Source organism: Spermophilus citellus (assembly GCF_964194105.1).
Source record: "Spermophilus citellus genome assembly, chromosome: 3".
NCBI lineage: Eukaryota > Metazoa > Chordata > Mammalia > Rodentia > Sciuridae > Spermophilus > Spermophilus citellus.
Window position 1 is genome coordinate 229,162,395 of NC_138184.1, and position 19,637 is coordinate 229,182,031.

The window sequence follows — 19,637 nt, forward strand, 5'->3', positions numbered from 1 at the left end:
GTGGGGGCAGTCCTCTGCCCAGGCACAGATGTGGCCCCTTTGGGATTTGAGCTCCCTGCATTGTCCTCTGATCACCCAGCCCTTTTCTGACTGTGAGGGGCTTTGTGACCTTCACCCATCTTAAGACGTGCAGAGGGGTGGTTTATGTGGCTCTGAGAACTTGCTCTTGGGTCAGGGCTGAAGGCAGCCAGGCAACCCCACGCAGGGCTGGCTTGTGGGTGGAGAGCCCAGGGCACCTATTGGCCAGAGCCCTGCGGGAAGCCGCCAATCGCCACGCCCTCCCACAGCCCTCACACCCTATCTCAAAAGCGTGGACCCCAGGCAGCAATCCAAGGGCCACTGTGGTCCAGCAGCCTCTGGGCGCCCACAGCTGACACCCCATCTTGGCATGAACGCTCCATGATCTTTCCAATGTAGATTTCAAGTCAGAATTCTACAAGAAACTGAGTAAGAGTCAGTTTCCCTTGGTATCTGTGTGGCATATATTTGATTTTTAAATTAAGTAAGATTTTTTTTCTTAATTTCTTAATCATGCTGCTTCACATTTACCTGATTCAAATGCATGCACATGTGGCCCTCTGTGTCGTGTGTGTGTGTGTGTGTGTGTGTGTGTGTGTGTTTTGCTGGCCATGCAGCCCAGAACCTCCTGCATGCTAGGGCTGCACTTAGCCATGGCCACAGTGCTGAGATGGGGAGTCCATCCTCTGTCTCTGCCACTCATGAAGGACTCCCCAGAACCCCGTGATGGGGGGAGAATTCCTCCTGGCATCCTGGCAGAGCAGCCCTGGCCTAGGCACTGACCTACGTTGGCATCTGGCCAATGCCAGATTCCTGTAGGTCCTGGACCTGGAACTAGGATCAGGCAGGGACAGGCCTAGATGTTTTAACAACATAAGTGGATGCTGATAGGAATGTGCTCTCTTGCCATGTGTTTCTGTTCCTGTGTGTGGACAGGAAGTGGGGCTACTCCTGATGATCTAAGATTCAGCTTAGTTAGGTTTGCTAATTCCAGTTTTACAACATTCCTGCGTTTGAACACACCATTGCACTCTCTTACCGCCCACCCAACAAACCAAGATGCCCAGATGATGTTTAAAAACAAACATTTTGCCATAAAGTGCGGTGGGTGGGTCCCTGCACCCAGCCCATCCCTAGGGTCTGGGCTCACAGGAGCTGACCCCTCCTCTGTCCCCATGCAGCGTCTGCATTCTCTGAGCGGTACCTGGGCCTCCACGGACTGGACAACAGGGCATACGAGGTACGTTGAAGCACAATTGTCATGGGGAGATGGGGGGCAGGTGGAATGGGGCAACCTCTTCTCCCCCACTCTCTGCTCCCCTCTATCTGGCCCCATCTCCAGCCTGCCCCTCTCTCTGGGCCAGGGCCTTGGCCCCTCAAAGCCCAGGCTGAGCTGGGCATGGTGGCAGAATGCTGATCATCCCAACTACCCAGAGGCTGAAGCAGGAGGATCCAAGTTCAAGTCCAGCCTCAGCAACTCAGTGAGACCTGTCTCCAAATAAAAAAATGAAGAGGACTGGGGATACAGTCCAGGGATAAAGCTCTCTGGATTCAATCCCCAGTGCCAAAAATAAAAAGACCCTCAGGCTGAGAACCCCAGCTCATCCTACCACACTCTGTACTGGGTTAATGTGGCCTCTCCCAGTGCCATCTGTTCCCACCACAGGATCTGAGGTCGGGCTGGAAGAGTCCTGTCCTGACCCACTGGGACACAGGCTGTGGGTGGCTCCTGCCCCTGCACCTGAGCTGTTTCCCCTCTGGGAAGACAGGCTGTGGACAGGCACAGGAAGTGCTTCTGGTACCACTGACGGCATGGGGCACCCAGTGGACTTGGTGTGGCTCTCAGACAGGACACCCTTCCGCTCTGCCTGGGGGCAGGGCCTCTCCAGGGGCTCCAGAGGAAACGATGGCCCTCCGAGGCCATCTGCCACTGAAGAAACTCCTTTTTCTCTCTCCCTTCCTCTCCTCAACTGCCTTCTCTCCCTAAAAGACTGAGCAGAGGACGGGAGCTGGGGCTCCAGGGGCGGCACTGTGAATAGAGCATCCCAGTCCCCTAGTGTTCCCCGGACACCTTCCCATCCCAGCCCGCTCTCCCTGCAGCCCCTCACCTGTCCCCTTCCCATGTGTGCAGATGACCAAGGTGGCCCACCGGGTGTCGGCGCTGGAGGAACAGCAGTTCCTGCTCATCCATGCCACGGCGGACGGTGAGGACCAGCACCCTCGGCCCAGCTGGTGGAGATGCCCGGGTGGTGTTACAGTGTTGGCAAATACTTTGCTCTTCCTTTTTCTTTCTCTTTCAGAAAAAATCCACTTCCAGCACACAGCAGAGCTCATTACACAGCTCATTAAGGGAAAGGCTAATTACAGCTTACAGGTACAGTATGCACATCTGCTGTGCTTCATTCTCGGAGTAAGACGTCCTCTTCCTGGGGAGAGAACTGAGGGGCGCACAGCACTCGTGTGTGCTGGGCACATCGGCGGTGGGCTGGGCACAGCCTCTCAGACACTTGCACTCGGTTTCTTTTTCTCCTCGCCACGGTAGCTCAGCCCCACACTCAGGCCATACGAGATCCCTTAGGAACACAGGCCAGCACACCACGCCGTCCCTGGGCAGTGATCAGGGCCAGCCAGCACACGCCCCACCCAGCAGCATGGCCGGTGGGGTGTTCCTGCATCGGGACATGGGTTGGCCTAGCTCTTGCCAGCATCCCTCTGGACAGTGCCACACATGGCCACAACACTTGTCATGCAGTCCCAGCCAGCACCGTCTGCGGCTGTCACCAAGTGGTGCGACCTCCCAGGGACCAACCCGCTGTCTGTCCTCACTGGCTCTGAATACTAACCCAGCAGCACCAAGCCTGGGCTCCCTCCAGCAACACACGGGGTGGCCTCTGGACACCTCTCCCGTTTCCTTCTTGCCCTCTGGTTCCTTTGGTATAACAGGTAGGACCCGATGGTCTCTGGGGCTTCAGAGATCCATGGGGACTCGGCGGGTCACCCTGTCTTCCTCAGCATGCGCTTGCCTGGCTCTGACTACCACGTGTGGCTGGCGGGTCAGGCGAGCTTCTGTCCAAGGGAGTTTGGCCCCAGATGATGAATGATGAACGGGACGGATGGGTTTTGTCGTATTACAGTCAGCTTTCCCTCTGAACATGAGAGTTGTGGTACTGTGGATACTTCACGTGCACGGTGCAGCCACGGTGGGTTAGAAGGTGGTGCGTGTGCACACACTCCCCGAGGTGCAGGCTGAGTCCAGCTGGCTGGTGCTGAAGAGCGTGCATCACTGGCTCCGTCTGTGCCCACGCACGCAGGCACAGTGGTGTCCTAACAGACACTTAGTGAGTTCCTAGCCCTGACCAGCTCTAGGGGAGCATGTGGCGTCAGGGGAGAGAAGGGAGAGGAGGCAGACCTCCTCCTCCATTCCCTTTTGTGAGCTCCCTATTTTAACCTAAGTCTGCGAGCCTAATGAAATCATAAGGTAAAGGTGAACGCCACCCTCAGCGACATCAGAGAATTCAAAACACAGAGCCGCCTGGGGTCCCTGAGAACCCACTTCTGGCAGACGGCACAGCGCCCCCAGGGGCAGGCGGTGTCATTGCACTGGGGGTAGAATAATGGGCTCTGACCCAGCAGGACCAGCCAGTCCTGTGGGCCAGTCCTCCCACATCCCAGACCTCCTCGTCGGTGCTGGACAGGGGTTCTCTCATTGACTTCTCACACACCATGTCAGCAGAGTCTGTCACAATCGTCCTCCCACCTGCACACCTGGAAGGCGAGGCCCAGGCAAGGTGCACGTGTAGCCAGCCAGAAACGGGCTCGGCACCTCCGGGACCCTCCCCCTCTCAGGGGGTGGCTGGCGTGGGCAGCGTTCTTGTGGAAATCCTGGCACCCCCATTCGGGATACAGCCTCTGAAGACCCCAAGTATGTGTCCAGGTTGCAAATTCAGAAAAAAGGCCTAGAGGGCTGAGTCTGTTGAATGTGGTGCTTTCTAGCACACCGACTCCCGCTGCACGCCGCAGCCCTTGGCAGTGGCCTGTACCAGAAGAGAATGGCACTTGCCATTGAAACCCTCCAGAACCCATGGTGCCAACTGAATTCAGTAGGAGGCCTGGGGGCTTCTGGGTGTGTTTCCTCATGCGCGTCCCTGTGTCCCCTGGGAGGGTGGGCCAGGGTGATAACTCCTCCGGGGCTTCTTGCAGATATACCCCGACGAGAGCCACTACTTCCACAGCGCAGCGCTCCAGCAGCACCTCTACAGGTCCATCATCAACTTCTTTGTGGAATGCTTCAGGGGCCAGGACAAGCTACCAGCCGCTGCAGCGAAAGAGGACGAGGAGGAGGACTGACCGCGTGCCAGCCCTCGGCACAGACGCGGCTCTTTCTACCACAATATGCAACTGAGGAACCCCCCTGCCGCCCTCCTCCCCCCGGGGGGCCGGGTGGAGGTGTTGAGGTCCCGCAGCATGCCTCCCGGGTACCTAAGGCAGTTTGGCTTGGGAGACCAGCTCCCTCCCCAGTGGAGATGTGTCCCCTCGCAACCTGGAACCCCCAGCTCGGCCGCATCGCCTCCTCCTGGCCCCACAGTGACTGGCACATCCCATGGCCCCTCCCCCAGAGGACACAGCAACGGACAGATGGCAGTGAGGGCTACTTTGAGCCCACAGGAAACCGGCCCCTAAGTCCAAGCTTTCAGTCGTAGCATTAAGACCACCCCCCCACCCCACCCCACCCGCGCTAGCGTGCTGCGGCTTGCGGCAGGAGTGCGCCCTGTGTGACTGGACCGTGCCGTGGGAGTGAGGACGGCGGCCAGGACAGCCCCTTGTCTTGGCTGGATGTGTCCACACTGGCCTGTTCGTTTCTATAACCAGGAGTTGGCATCACTCGGGACTGCGCCAAGGAAACAGACCCTTTTCTGTACAAAGTCTTACTGTAGCTACGTAATGGTTAACCTGATAGAATTAACTCATATTTTTCTATGGTTTTCGCCTGACGCTCCCTGGTCTGGGCTTGTGGGGTTGTTTTCCTGTGCTTTTTCTTCCTTCTCTGTCTCTTCCTGTTGCTTTGTTTTGCTTTCCATTGGGCACTTGTTTGGACGAAGTAACCGCTCTGTCTCAGGGTGGTCTTCAGACTGTGGAGGCATTTCCAGCCCTGAGGGAGGAAATCGCCCAGTAGTGTTCACCAAAAGGAAACATAGACAGACCCCCTTCCACTGAGCCATGTTAGGATCCGGCTGTAGGTCCACGTTACCCATGCACACCTGTCCTTAAGCCCATCTCCTCCTCTTTGATAAGTTGTCAAGTCTTTCCAGATGACATCTGGCTAAAAATCAGGCAAAGTGTCAATCCCACCCACAGGTCTGTTGAGCAAGCTCCGGCAGCCCTGGCAGGCAGCCCTGCCTCCCACCCGGGATGGCTTGTTCCCCTCCCCCGCAGACAGTGAGGTCCATGCTGTTCTCCGCCAGCCTCGTGAGATCCACTCTGGCCGGACGTGCGGCTGCTGTTCCCAGTGTGCATTTCATTTTGTTGTATATAAAGAAAGGACTGCGTGTCCGTCCGGCGTTTGTGCAGACTCCCCCCGCAGCACTGACCTTGTGTTGAGCTTGCATGCAGACACCTCTTGGCTGGTCTGGACTCCCTAGAGGTCTTAGTTTGAAATCTATCAATCACCATCATTTCCTTTTGAGCTTGCAGACAGCCCAAATGTCAGTGCTGATTTCCAGCTTCCGGTTCTGCTGGGGTGCCCTAGACGTCCTGTCCTCAGAGATGTGTCCATGTTGCTTTTTGGTGTTGGGGGTCCTGGTTCCAACCACAAGAGCTTTGAAGGTCAGTCCTGGTAAGATCCCTGGAAGGTCTGATTGTGGGACTTTGCCATGTGCATAGATGACCACCGTGCCAACCAGCAGGACCAACCCAAAGTCCCATGGTGTGCGGTGCTCTCAGCAGGCGTGACTGGCTGCTGAGCCAAGGAGGTCATAAGGGGAAGCCAGCATGGCCGCAGATCTGGCCGGAGGGAGGGACGTGGGGATATGGCATGGTAGCGTCTGTTCATCATGGAATAAAACATTATTTTACCACTTGGATTGCTCTTTTCTTGCTTCTCTGCCACCATGTCACCTTAGAAAGTGGGCAAGAATTCCAGATGCCTTTAAATACTCATTGGCTCCCAAGACTGACCGTGAGAGCCTGCCGTGCGGCAAGTGAGAACTGCACCAGCCGTCGTCGCGGAGCGACAGAGGACAGGGTCAACCATTTTCACGCCCCAAGTCAGCCAGAGAAAGTGGGTTTCGGTTGTGTCTGCACAGGTGCAGATACACAGCTGTCCCCAAACGCCGAGTCACACGGGTTCTCAGCTGACTCCACAGCATGGCATGCTACAAAGCTCAAGAACGGCTCCATGTTGGAAATTCACCATTGGTTTTGTGGTTAATTCAAGTGTCTGGTGTAAACAGGGCCCAGCCTGGAAGCAGAGGGATTGGTGACAGGGACACCATGCATCACTGAGAGACTCAGGTCTGTCGGTCACCTCCGCCAGTTTAGCTGACTCTGGCAGGCTCTCCTGATTGATCCTCAAGAGCCCAGGGGCATTTAAAAAGCCAGACTAACGGGGGCAGGGAGGTCTAGGGGCTCATCTGGGGCTACCCTGACCAGTCCACCTTTCTGTCCATCTTCCTCGGTGGGGACTTCCCTCAGGAAAGGAGACGAAGTTTCACATCAGAAGGTGAATTTTCCCACTTTGGAAAACGTTGGGATCAGAATGAGGAGACAGGCAGGATCTTGAGAGCCCACCCTGTCCACAACCTGGAACCCCTCCAGTGCCCGCTGGGAAGACCCCCTGTCTTCCCAGCTCTAGGATGGCTTTGGGAGGTGCCAGGTGTCCTTGCTGGGACCCACAGCTTCGGCCACTGTGCCTCCTCACCTGGGACCTGACACCCCCCAGGCAGGCCCTCTCTGGGGGTTCAAGCTGAATATGGGTCCCACTGTTGAACGCTGTCTTTGGTTTATTTTAAACTAGTCATAAAATACTTTTTTATGAAGCGGGGTTTATTTAAAAGGGTATAACAGACTTCTCCTGCAAGGGAGAAGGGGGCCATAGCTGGTGTCATGGAATCCCAGGAGGCGAGGTGTTCTGCCCTTTTTATATGTCCTGGGAGGCCTTTGTTCTGCTGCCTTTCCCCCATAAAATATTGTTACATTAAAAGTTCCACCAGGCTGCTGAGGGGGCCCCGGAGCACCCAGGCTCCTCAGTGCCCAGTGCAGGGACCCCCTCCTGACTCCTGCATTCCCGGGACTTGGGCCAGCATGTTCACAAGGGCGTGCTGGGGACCTCTGTCCCACTGGCCTGAGACGTGCCCTCCCCCTCCTGCCTGGCCCAGCAGCTCCAGGAGCCATGATTTTGTTAAGGGACAGTTTTGCCTTCAGCAAGCCCCTAATTTAAAACCCCAGTGCCCAAGAGAGCCCAGGAGGACACTCTCAGACAGACCCCCCAGCCTTCCTCCTCAGCATGTGGCATGGTCCTATGGTCATCACAAAAGGAGAGACGGGAGCCTGGCCAGGGACTGGACATACTGGACAATGGCTAGACCACGATGCTCAGGAGCTCTACCTACCCTGGCCTGGACCCAGCCAGAGCCTGCAGCCATCAGCCCGCCACAGCCAGGACTTGGTAGGGAACTGACAGCCTCCCGGCTCTGGGGCCTGCTTTCACTGTAGGACAACTAGACCCAAATACAGACCCCAGCCCACCTCCCAGCAGGCCCCGCCTCCAGCCTCCCGGCCACCTCCACCAGGGCACGCCAGGGCCCTGCTCCCACCCCGAGGCTGGCCCACTCCTCTGTCGGCCTAGAGGCTCTGCCCAGTGCTGGACAGTGGTGCTGGTGGCTCCCTTGCAGTAGCAGGCCCTGCACAAGTGGCCTTCCTGCACTCCCTGTGCTGGTGTCCCCCGTTCTGCTGCCTTAGAACAGCTCAGACGGTGCTTCCACAGGAATCCCTTCCTTACAGTTCTGAGATGGTCACTCCCTGGTGAGGGTTCTGCTCCAGGTTTGCAGATGGGTGACAGGGAGAGAGGGCAGGGGCAGGGGAGGGTACACACAGCTCAGCCTCTCTTCTCAGAGGACACTCCTCCCCATGGGGACCCTCCACCTATACTATATAATGCTGATAACTTCCCGAAGGCCCATTTCCAAAGACGGTCACATTGACGGTCAGCCTCCTGGAGAGGAGATCCTGAAGGTTCCTTTCTGCAAACCTAAGTCCAAAACGTGACTCGCATCTGAAGCCAGTCACTTGCCACTCCAGCAGGGAATCTGAACCCAGAGAAGGGGCCAGAGCACCCAGGGAGGCCCCCAGCCTTCCATCCTCCCTTTGCTCCTCGCTGTTTCTTCGGTGGTGAGCCCATGAGCCTGGCCTTGGGCCCCAGCAGGGCCTGCGGCCTTTCCCAGGAGCTGAAGAGCTAATTTCCTAGGGACATAGGACAGGTGACACCTGGCATGGAAGCAGAGGACACGCTCCCAGTCCCGCGGGAACACCTGGGTCAGGGCAGGGTTCCGGAGGAGGCACTGCCCTGTGTGCTGGGTGGGCAGCAGGCACCCAGGAGTGGGCTCTGACTGAGCCCATCACCCGAGAGGACTGCCCCCAAGCTCTGCCAGGGCCCTGAATCCAGGCGGGCGGCAGGGTCCTCAGAAGGCCGAAGCACTACGTTAGAAGAGCAGGGGGCAAAGAGTGGAATGTGGGCTGTGACCCTCAGAGGGACCCCACTTTACCCAAAGGCTGACAAGGCCGGGGAATGTGGCTCGCTGGATTTCACTACCATGTGAGAGAGTGGTACTTTTTAAGTAAATATGTAAATATAGCAAATTCACTGACTGGGAGAGAAATGAGGCCAATAATTTCCCTGAATTATGTTTTGAACACATCAAGACTGGGGCACTTTCTGGCTCTGAGTGTGTTGGCAGATGTGTCCTTCCCCGGGGGCCATGTTGATGGAAGGCACAGCACTGGCTGGAGGTGAGAATGATCACCTCCTGGAGGGGAGCTCCGGTGCTGGCCGGAGGAGACAGACCCAGCCAGTGCCGAGCGCTGTCACCGCAGCAGCCTGTGCTGACGGGGACTGAGGATTGCTCGGGGTGTGCCGGCAAACTGCCGTCTAAAAGAAGAAACGTGGACACGGGGAGAGAAAGAAAGGAGCCGCGGCCTGTGGTTTGTGAACGCTCCCTCCAAGGCCAGTGGCCGCCTGGCATCCCGCATCCCAGCAGGCAGGGCCGGGAAGCACGATGCAGGCTCCCGTCTGGAGCACAGTCCAACAGCAGCAGTGGGGACTCAGGCCGTGCACAGTGCACCTGGGGCTCACACGGGGTAGTCGGTGAGTGGGCTTCTAGAAGGCTGGGGGAGGGACACCGAATGTCTAGGGCAGCTAAACCACTGGTTTCCAAGCCCTGGAGCCCGCCCTGGAGCCTCCCCTCAAGGAGCCTGGCCAGGGAAGGAGGGAATGAGCACTTGCGGGGGCTGCATCCAGGTGAGGTGCACTGAGCTCCATGCCAGGCGGCCGGCCGACTGGGCGGCACAACCCTAGTCAGAGTGGGGGGGAGAGCCAAGTCTCCCGGCGCCGGGCGGGGGTCTCCTGCGGTGCCCGCCGCTGGCTCATGCATGATCCATCAGGCTTCATAAACATCAGAACACACCCCAGCTGCTAGCTCTTCCTGAAAAGCCTGCAAATATGTCTTCAATTATTTACCCCCTGTACTCAGGGAACCAGCCAGCTGCCTCCGAGCTACATTTTATTCAGTATCAATTACAGCACAGTTGCAGGGCCAGCTCCTCTGCCTGGAAGGGAAAGGGCTCTCCTCCTGCTCTCTTTTTATGGCTGCCTCTCTCTTTCTTATCCACCCTCTCCCCCTCCCCCCTTCTCCCCACTCCCCTGTCGACAGAGGCCATCAGGCAGGCGTTGGTCCAGGGTGGCTGCGAGCTGAGAGGAAGCCACCAGGATGGGTCCCCAACACTAGGGGATGAGTCAGACGTGGAAGAGGAGGCTGGGAGAGCGGGGTGGGAGGTGCTCTGCGGTCAACGTCCTGCACCTGGGTGTGGACTGGTTGCACCAAGTGCTGGCTGTGTGGCCCTGGTGAGGCATTTCATCTCCGCAGACGTCCACTGCATCATCTACAACAACAAGCACAGCCACCCTAGCAAAGAGCCACCAAGTGGGCAGCTGCAGGACCAAAGCTCGAGGTCTTGGATGTTCAGAGGCTGGAAGCCCAAGGTCCAGGTGTCAGCAGAGCGGTGCTCCCTCCAAGGGAGCAGGGAAGGCTTTGCCTGGGCCTCTCTCCAGTTTCTGGTGGCGGCCCAACCCAAGTCCACACCATGTCAGTCTTCCCATGGTGCTGCCCTGTGTAGGCATCTATGTCCACGTTTCCTGGGTCACAAGCACGCCAGTCACACTGGATTGGTGCCCACCCTAGAGGGCCTCACAGACCTGTCTCCACACAAGGTCGTGTCCGGAGGTGCCAGGACTTATCAGATCTTTGGGGGACACAACTCAGCCACCAGAGCAGGGCTTCCCACCAGGGGTTATATCTGGGTGGCAGGGGGTGGATAAATTGTGGGGATGGCAGGACCGTCCTGAAGAAAAGAGCCTGCCCAGTAGGGCTGGAGGCCCAAGGTTATCCACGACCCCCTCACTCCTGCCCGGCTGACAGCAGCCAGGTAGCTCTGTCTGGTAGCAGGCAGGTGGCCTGTGTGACTGTGAGCAGGGGCCTCACAGTGAGTCTGAGCTCCTGAGCAGGGACACAGCCCTGCACCTCTGGACTCTGCAGAGCTCTGCCCCTGCACATGGATAGCGTTGATGCTGTAGGCCATGTGCCACCCTCATCCTCATGGTGTCTGCCAAGCTCGAGCCCTGCAGGCAGCCCGAGCTTGCTATTTCCCTCCAATGAGCAGCTCCAATGAGAAAAAGCAGAGATAATGCCCCTGGAGGGTCGCCATTAGGGTTATGATGAAGGACCTCACGAAGGCTGAGCTGCTTCCCTGTGTCCTGCAGGTCCAGGACAACAGGCCAAGGAGCTCACCCAGGAAAGATGGGCAGGAGAGAGCCCAGCAGGGCTGGGGGCAGCTGGCTGGTGTCAGAGCTGCCTGCCACACTGCCAGAGAGGAGCCAGGGTCCTGGGGTGGGTGGTCCTGCAGTGGGGTTAACAGGAAGCAGCAGGCCTGAGACCTCGACAGAGGTAACTGATACTCTGCAGATCAGGAGGCCTGACCACTGCGCTGCCCCAGCCCTTCCCTTGGGTGCCCCACCACACAGCACCCAGAGCCTGGAGCCCCATGGGACCTCGTGTCCCTTGACCGTGCCAGCTCTCCATGGTCAGGGCTCTCTTTCCTGTGCTCCACTCCTTCTGGCCTTAAATGCTGCCCACCTCAGTGACCACCAGCAGCTCTGACCCCTCACCTCAAGCACTTGTTCAGGGCTGTGACATCAGCTGGTGACTGCTCACGTGTGTGCAGAGGGGACAGATGGCAATTCAGAACACACGAGCAGGCACTGTGAAGGGACACCTATATGTGAACTAGGCTCAGCCTTAGAACCCAGGTATTTGGTCAGCATGACTCTAAATGCTTCGGTGGAGGTGTCTGGGGATGAGAAGAGCAGGGCAGGCGGTGTCCCCAAGCCCTTAAGTTCAGTCACAGCCTGTTGAGCTGGAAGGGGCCTCAGACCTCTCTTGCCTCTGGAGCAGAGCGCAGTGTGGGTGGAATTCGTGGGGGTCTGCTCCAAGTGCTGAGGACGACCGTCACTTCTGCCTGCAGGTGGAAGCTCGGGGACAGGCACCTCAGCCTCATACCCGAGCAGTTCATCTGTGTCCTGTGAAATGCTGACAGCATCCCTCGCCTCTACCACCTGATGCCGGTAACCCCGTCCCCCACCCCAAATCATGACAGTCAAAAACATCTCCAGATACTGCGAAATGTCTTCTAGGTGCACATGGCTCTAGACTTCACAAATTAAAAGTACAAGGTGCCCTTAAATGTGAAATCCAGGCAAACTGCAAATAGTTTTAACATAATTATGTCTCATGTAATATACGAGACTTACTAAAAAAGTAATTTGTGTTTATCTGATGTTCTGAAATAACTGTGTGCCCTGTATTTCATCTGGAACTACTACCTGTGGGAGAAAATGCGCCCCATGCAGACGGGCTGATCAGGGGGCTGCAAGAGGAGACAGGTGAGGAGGGCTTGAGAAACAAAGGCCCTCCTGCGCAGGCTCCTGGCAGCTCAGGGAGAGGGCTCCGGCCAACACTGTTCTCCACGTGGGAGCAGAAGCCAGGGCTGCGGATGAGGGGCTGGCCCAGGTCAGCGGGGCAGTGGGGTGGACTCCAGACGAGGCCTGGGCCAGGGCACCTGTCACCTTCCCAGACCCCTTGCTCTGTAGGAACGGTTAAAATCACACGCCATAACTGCATTGGCAGAGCTGCAGATGCTGCTGCTGATGTTGCTAGTAATAGGGTGTCATTACATGTCATACATATTATTCCGTTAGATGTATTATCTGTTAAAACATATTCTTTTGCTTAAACGTTAATTGTTTTTTACTATGGATTTTAGTAGAAATTAAACTATGTCCCTAAGTCCTAAAAGTGACTGTCGCCCCAAACCCTGAGCCCCATGCCCAGTGGACCAGTCGGCCCCCACGTTTGCCTGCTCAGTTACCAGCTTTCCCCTGCTTGGCGCTCCCCCTGGTGACCAACCTCAGCTACGACAACTGTGGGTAGACCTGCCCCACAGCTCAGGTCTGGCCAGGGCAGGGGAACCAGCTCCCAGCAGCAGGGCCAGGAGAGATCTACCTCACTTCCTGGGGCCCTCCTGACCCTTGTGGTCACCGTAGGTCCCCCTGCGTCTCAGAGCTGTGCCCCCTCTGCCCTGTCCCACTCCCCCAGGGCAATCTCTGGCCAGTTCTTCCCGTGATCTCTCCCGGCTGGTCTGACAGCCTTCCCTGCCCTCACTCTCTGGCCCAGCCTTCAGCCAGTGGCAACCTGCTCCCCACTGGGGCGGGGCACCCCTGCAGCCTCGGTGGCTCTGGTCATCAGGTCCTCTGGGCACTGCTCCCTGCCTCCCTCACTCTTTCCCTCTCTCTCCGTGTCCCCCGGTCCCCAGACACTAGACCCTGGGGCCCTCCAGAGGCAGCCTGCCCCTGCCTGTCCCCACCGCGACTCCAGGCATTGAGTTCCCCTGGGATGAGACCAAAGCTGGGCTTGGAATGAGGGAGACCCCTGCCCTGCCCAGCGTGCTCCCTGCTCCAGGGCAGGCTTGCTCCTCCCTGCAGCATCCAGGGTGGACCTGTGGGGAGGGTCACAGAGCACTTCTCAGGGGACACGCGTCTCTACTTTCTAACTCTGAAAAGCCAGGAACTCTAACTCAGCCCTTCAGTTTCTAGTGTGGGAAACGAACTCGAGCTCATCTCCAGCTCGACGGGCTTCCCACTCCACTCCGACGCCACTCCTCACCTTGGCTACCACTCAGGACTGTGCTGCCGTGAGCCATCTTGAGAAATGAGCTTGTGCCTCCCTTAGGGACAAAGAGTCACTTGGTTCTGGTTTCTAGAAAGTAGTGGCCCTGGGTGGTGCTATCCTGTGATGGCACCCCTGAGTGGGCAGCACCCTGGGGCTTGGGGCCAGAGTGATGGACAGTAAACAGACCAGCCATACTTCCTCTAGTGCATCCAGATCGCAGCACGAGCCTGTGAGTGAGTGAGATCAGTCCCCGGCCCCCAGGGGTCATCAGAGATGTGTGCTGGGAGCTGAGCAGCAGCAGGGACAGTGCCTGGGTATGACAGCCAGGGGGGCTGGACACCAGCGCTTCCATGTCTGCTCCCTCCAGGCATGGAGGTCGGAGGCACCTCCTGGGCCCTCGGGTGGAGGAAGTGCTGCCGGGGCTTGAGCGGGGCAGTGGACACTCCTGAGCAGAGCCCACAGGTCAGGGTCTGCTCTCTGCCACAAACCGTCAACTGTCCACACAGCACTTCATGTGTCCATCTTTCCCGGAAGAAAGGGCACAGAGCAGGCGGCACAGTGAGAGACCAGCTCCCATCTCAGTAATCTGAGGCACAAGGTCTTTCCTCATTGAGGCTCAGCCGAAGCTCTCCTGGCCACCAAGGGCATCGGGACTGATGTTGGAAACTTAAACAGCCACTGGCAGCAGTCGGATCCCAGGGACTTCAAGGCTGAGCAGTTTCCAGGCAGCCTGTGGGTTCAGCAAGTCCCCTTGCCTGGCACGAAGGGCACCACAGAGCTCCTCTGCCCAGTGCGCAGGACTCGGGTCCTCACAGCTCTGCAGCCAAATCCCCGGTCTTCCACTGCAGGAAGGGCTTCACTGTCCACCCGCTCCTCCCGCGTTCTCTGGTGCATCCGACTCAGATGTTGATAACTTGATTTAACAGGGAGAAGACCTGTCATTTGCAGTCCTAATATGGACCCTCCGTGTGCTGTGTGTGTTCGCGGTGTGCTGCAGGGCTTACTAGGTGTCTCTGATTGTTCATAAATTGAAAAAGAAGTGGATTGGTGACTTTCCTGTCCCTGTGTGTTCTGAGATTGCAAGGCATGCGGGTGCCCCCTTTGCTGCGCTTGCGAGGACCACGCCTTGCGGGGGGCTGGCCTCTGCAGAAAGGCTACATTCCAAGCCAGCGCCTTTTCTCCAGACCCCTGGACACTGGGTTTGCAGTACTCTTTCAAATGTTGCTTCCTCGGTGCGCTGGCTTTAGTTACTTACCTACCAGGCCGCAACTATGTTGCAAAGGTTTAAAAATAAAAGCAAGACCCCACAGTTATGCTTGGGGGTCCAGGTGCTTCCCTCTGAACCCCACAGTGTCACACAGGTCCCCAGAGAAGCTGCCCTATCTGCTTATGTGATTCACTGACACAGAATAGAAGAGAGTATCAACCCAGAAAGCTCCACCCAAGAGACCCCAGACCCACCTCATATGCCCCTCATGTGCCCAGCCTGGTCTCTCTCCATGAGTCTCTGATTCTGGGCCAGAAGTACCGCCGCTGGTCATTCTCACAGAAACCCTGGGAACTCACGTGAGCCCGACCGGTCTGCAAACCTGCCCTCTGGCCCCACTCTCCCTGCAGCCCCGCATCCTCCTGGGTCAGCAGGGGTCACACATGCCAGCAAAGGCCTTGGCTTTTAGTCTTAGGAAATGGCAAGCAGGACAGCGCTGGGTATCAGATAATGGGATCTAAGCAACTGGCTGATGCTGATCTGGTTGCTCTTAGCAGCCCAGGCAGAGCCAGGGAAACAGGGCTGGCCCAGGCCTCTTATCTGCAGTGTGGAGCAAAGGCCTTGATCTTATTGTTAGGCCATGTTTTCTCAATGTCACCCACCGGCACTTCATAGGTCAGCATGTAATGACATCTCTGTGCCTCAGGATCAGTGTCCTGCATGATTCTCTCGCAGGGACTGGCTGCAGCGGGCCGTCAGCTCTGTTCTGCTTCTTGTCCTTTACCAGCCATAGGCAAAAAGCATGATGACCACCAGTAACTGACCCCTCCAGTAATGGCAAGTCACTGAATTCACCGGCCACTTGTCAGTCACTCACACCTGCCTTCACTCAGGGGAGATCTCCGGCCAGATATTTACCTCCACTGTGCAAAGATCTTCCCAAGAGCATGGGGGGAGGCCGACCCACGAGATGGACTCCTGAGCAGAGTGAGGTTAACTGGCCTGCGGATGTGCCAGCATCACACTCAGGGCGGGAGGGCCCGGGCCTCGAGATGGGCCTTCCTAGGCCACAAGAGAACAGAAGGTAGGAGAAAAGGTTAAATCCTCAGCTGCAGAAAAGCAGCAGCTGCTGCCAAGAAGAATCCCTCCAAAACGCCTGTGTCTCCAACACGAGCCCGGGCCCTCAGGAGCAGAGACGTCACCATGGCTTCCCTCAGCCAATGGGACACACTAGGTCCCCGCACCAGATCAATGAGCAGGGAAGCGGGGGCGAGTCCCAGGGAGCTGGACTGGCGTGCATTCTAGTTCTGAGGACACGGAAGACACCACTCTTGAATTTGTCAGCTGGTTCAGATTCACTTTTGGCGGAAAAACAGAGATATGAAAAATTGTGGTATAGACGTTAATAAGAATCATAATGCATTCCGCTGTCATTTATTTATTTTTAAAAATTAATTTAAAAAAAAAGCAGGACAAGCTCCGACAGTCATGGAAACAGTCTCCGACCAGCAGGATGAGGCAGAGAAGTTTGGGCAATGGTTATGAGCGCCACAGACCCCTGTGGTGCTCTTCCTACCCAGGCGGTGCCGTCCCTCTGGGAGGCCTGTCTTAGTGACTCCCTGCCCACCAGGGGGCTTCATGTCAGGAGAGGGAGGCCAGCAGAGTGCAGGGAGCCCGGGCTGTAGGGAGGCGTGCAGGGGTGCAGGGCTCTACCAGCCCTATCTCTGGTCCCTGCCACATGTCTGAGTGACCCTGGGTCACACTTTTCACAGTAAAATAGGGTAATGCCTTCTGCCTCTGTGGCTGCAGGGCTGGTGTGAAGTTTCAGTGAAAAATCAATACCTGGGAACCTTGGGAGGCCCCAAAGCTGTGTGGGAAGGAGTGGAGACAGGAGAGAGCCCGAGACCTGCCCCTCAGAACCAGGAACTGGCCGAGGTGCCTCCTACCTGTCCTGGCCACTCGTGCCCTCCTTGCAAGGGGCCTGACACCTGAAGATGTGCAAGGCCCTGGACACCCAAGAAGCCCAGCTCCCACCCAGCCCAGCTCCACCCACAGTCAGATCTACCGTCTCCCAGACTCACCGAGGGGGGGGGTGACAGTCCCCAGAATGGCGTGTTCCCAAGTAGCCGTCACACTTGGCCCCCTCTTTCCTTGGGGGAAAGACAAAGGTTTTATGAAGATCCACCCCTCTCCCTGCAGAGCAGCACAAGACACTCCCAGACGAGGGAAGACACTTCTAGTGACCTGGGGACCTGGGGCAGGGTCGTGCAGTCGCCAGCAAGGCTGCAGGTCAAGGAGTCAGTGCAGCTCTGCCAAGTCTGCATTCTGGCCACCAAGAGCAGCTCTGCGCCAAGCGCCCAAGCCCACACGCCTGCCCTGGGAGGCCACAGTGAACACCAGCAGTCAAGCATGGCACTGGTCCTCGTGGCCTCAGGGTTGTGCTCCGTAAAACGGAGCCTGGGACACCAGAGCTCTGGTGCTTGCTAGCCCAGGATGCACCCTGCCATGGGGCAGTGGTTGATACAGATTTCCTCCCTGAAGTGTGTTTCTTGGGACTGGCCTACTCCCCCTCCAAGCCCAGCACTTGCTTCATCTGGAGTAGGTAGAAGAAGGCGGGAGGTTCCATGGGCCTCACGAGGTAAATGGCTGGGAGCCGACTCTAGGCTGTGGCTGATGTCCTAAGTAGCCATCAGGTCCACGGTGACTCTAGGCCCAACACCCGGAGCCAGCAGGTGTGTGGAACCCACCCTGCGGCCAGGCAGGTCAGGACTCAGTGCTAAGGGGCGCTAGGGTGCAATTCAGCGCCTCTCTGCCCATGCCCACGTGCCTGCCTCAGCTGTGGGCCTTAGTCTGGGCTAGCTGGGACCTGGAAACCTGGGCACAGGTGAAAGCCAGTGACCTCTAGGGCCCTGAACATGGGAGGAAAAAATCAGCCTGACTTTATCATCTTAGACAGGTCACTGGAAGCTTTCTGGGCTTCAGATGTCAGAAAATGAGAAGATTCGAGGACCCTGGAGAGGCTGATTCTGTGACTCCTGAGCAGTCACAGATGGCCAAAAGGCAGGAACACTCGGGGAGCCTCCTCATCGGGGTAGAGCTCTGTGGAAGTGCAGCAGCCGGCTCCCCAGGAGGCTGGTCTGGAAGGCAGGTGCTAGGGAGCTGTCCAGCACAGATCCTGGGAAAGCGCTCACAGCCTGTCATCTGACAGACTCCAGCAGGTGGCAGCAAAGGCCACACTCTGGCCCAGGGGCTCCTGCAGACCACTGGGCACTGTGGGCAGGCTGGGTCCCAGAGCAAGGCAGGCAGCGGCCCAGCCTGCAGGAGCCCACAGGGACCCTCCCGTGATGGCCGAAGAGCCTCAAGGAGTCCCCAGGAGGTAACACACTTTCTGCAGGGCATACAGGGACCAGGAACCCACCCTCAGGAACAGGAGAGGGGGAGCAGGGGTGGGTGCAGTGCTGGGAAACTCGGGCACCTTCCTGAGGGTGCTCCCTGCCTTCCCATCTCTCCCTGTAGAACCCAGCAGGGGGCAACTTTGGCTGATTAGTCAGTGATATATTCCCAGACACAAAATCAGCACTCGAGAATTCCATAAAGACACATAGGAAGGATTTTGTCCGACTCACCCAGGTGTAAGGTGAGTCTGCTCACAGCCCGTGGCACTCCCCCAGGGTTGGAGCCCTTTCTGGCACCAGAGGTAAAACTATGGCAGGAAACCAAAGAGATGGAGGCCTCTCTGGGGCACAAGGACCTGCAGGATCCATGAGCTGCGGGCCAGGCGGCCAGCAGCCAGGCCAATGAGGCCACATGTCCACTGGTCTCTTCTTGCTGTGGCCACAGCAAAGAGCCACAGCCAGGCTGGCATTGTGGAGTCTGCCCTGTCCTGCGGACTGGTTGCTCCTGAGCGCACCTCCTTGGCTTACCCATGGTGCCTTCCCTGTGCCCACATGGTCATCCCTCTGTGGCTGCCAGTCAGCCTGGATTCAGACCCTCCCATGTGACCACCTTCTACCTTCAAAACTTCAAAACTCTGAATAAGCCACATGCTGGGGTGCTGGGTGGGGTCAACACGCATTTGGGGACACAGTCTCACTGTTTAGCAGACCCAGGGTTTGCCCGGGCACCGTTGGCTGACTTTGAGATGCTTACAACCAGTGCAAGGTGTTACCAGGCAGGGGCTTGGGGATGGCCCAGGCACCACTGAGAGGTGGCACTGCTGAGCAGCTGATGCAGGGTGGGCTCAGAGCCTCCTGGGGCCTGACCTGGGTCTGAGTGCCAACCACTCCCCAGGCTCCTTGTGTCCAGGGAGGATTCGGGGATCAGGCTGCGCTGATTTCATCCACACCTTACCACAGGCCTATTAGGGGGCAAGAAACAAGACACAGAGTTAAGAGAATGTCCAGATCACATGAAAAGCAAATTTACCAATCAAGCCCAGAGCCTCTGCTCTTAAATGTGCACCCCCATTCCATCTCTAGACCAAGTCCTGGGGCTCCTGGGCATTTCCAGAGGCAAGTCTGCCTTGGGTGGACGGAACACCGGACACCCACCGTCTCGCAGCACTAACTGCTAAAGCACAAGTGTCCACCAGGGCTGCCCACCTGCAGCTGGAGCGTGCCCTCCAGGCCTTCCACTGTGCAGGTGGGGACACTTTTGCTACTGGGTGATGGACAGGGTTTTGGTGCAGCGGCTGTACTGAAGAGAGTCCAGGGCAGCAGACACTACAAACTTGCATGGAGAAGCTTCGCTATTTTTTCTACAAGTAAAATGAACTGTTCCTGCTGGCTGGACGAAGCTGCAGGACTTGCTGCAATAAGGCGCATGCTAGAGGGACCTTGGAGCCCTGCTTCCCAGATCATGAAGCTGTGGACAGGGGTCCAGTGAAGGCCTGGGTCACAGCTAGAGTAGGGAGAAGCGAC

At 57.4% G+C, this 19,637-nt stretch overlaps 1 protein-coding gene across 3 annotated transcripts in view; it reads left to right on the forward strand.

Annotated features, from left to right (window-relative positions):
- Nucleotides 1-4,374, forward strand: part of DPP6 (dipeptidyl peptidase like 6) — a gene marked incomplete at its 5' end in the record, with an annotated part of 757,264 nt that extends 752,890 nt beyond the window's left edge. For all 3 annotated transcript variants that reach the window (XM_081284194.1, XM_081284192.1, XM_081284193.1), the window contains 4 exons: nt 1,200-1,258; nt 2,150-2,222; nt 2,319-2,392; nt 4,219-4,374. In XM_081284194.1, the coding sequence (XP_081140320.1) occupies nt 1,200-1,258; nt 2,150-2,222; nt 2,319-2,392; nt 4,219-4,365 (353 nt within the window). In that variant the 3' untranslated portion in view covers nt 4,366-4,374. The remainder of the gene's footprint in view (nt 1-1,199; nt 1,259-2,149; nt 2,223-2,318; nt 2,393-4,218) is intronic.
- Between the last annotated feature and the right edge of the window lie 15,263 nt (nt 4,375-19,637).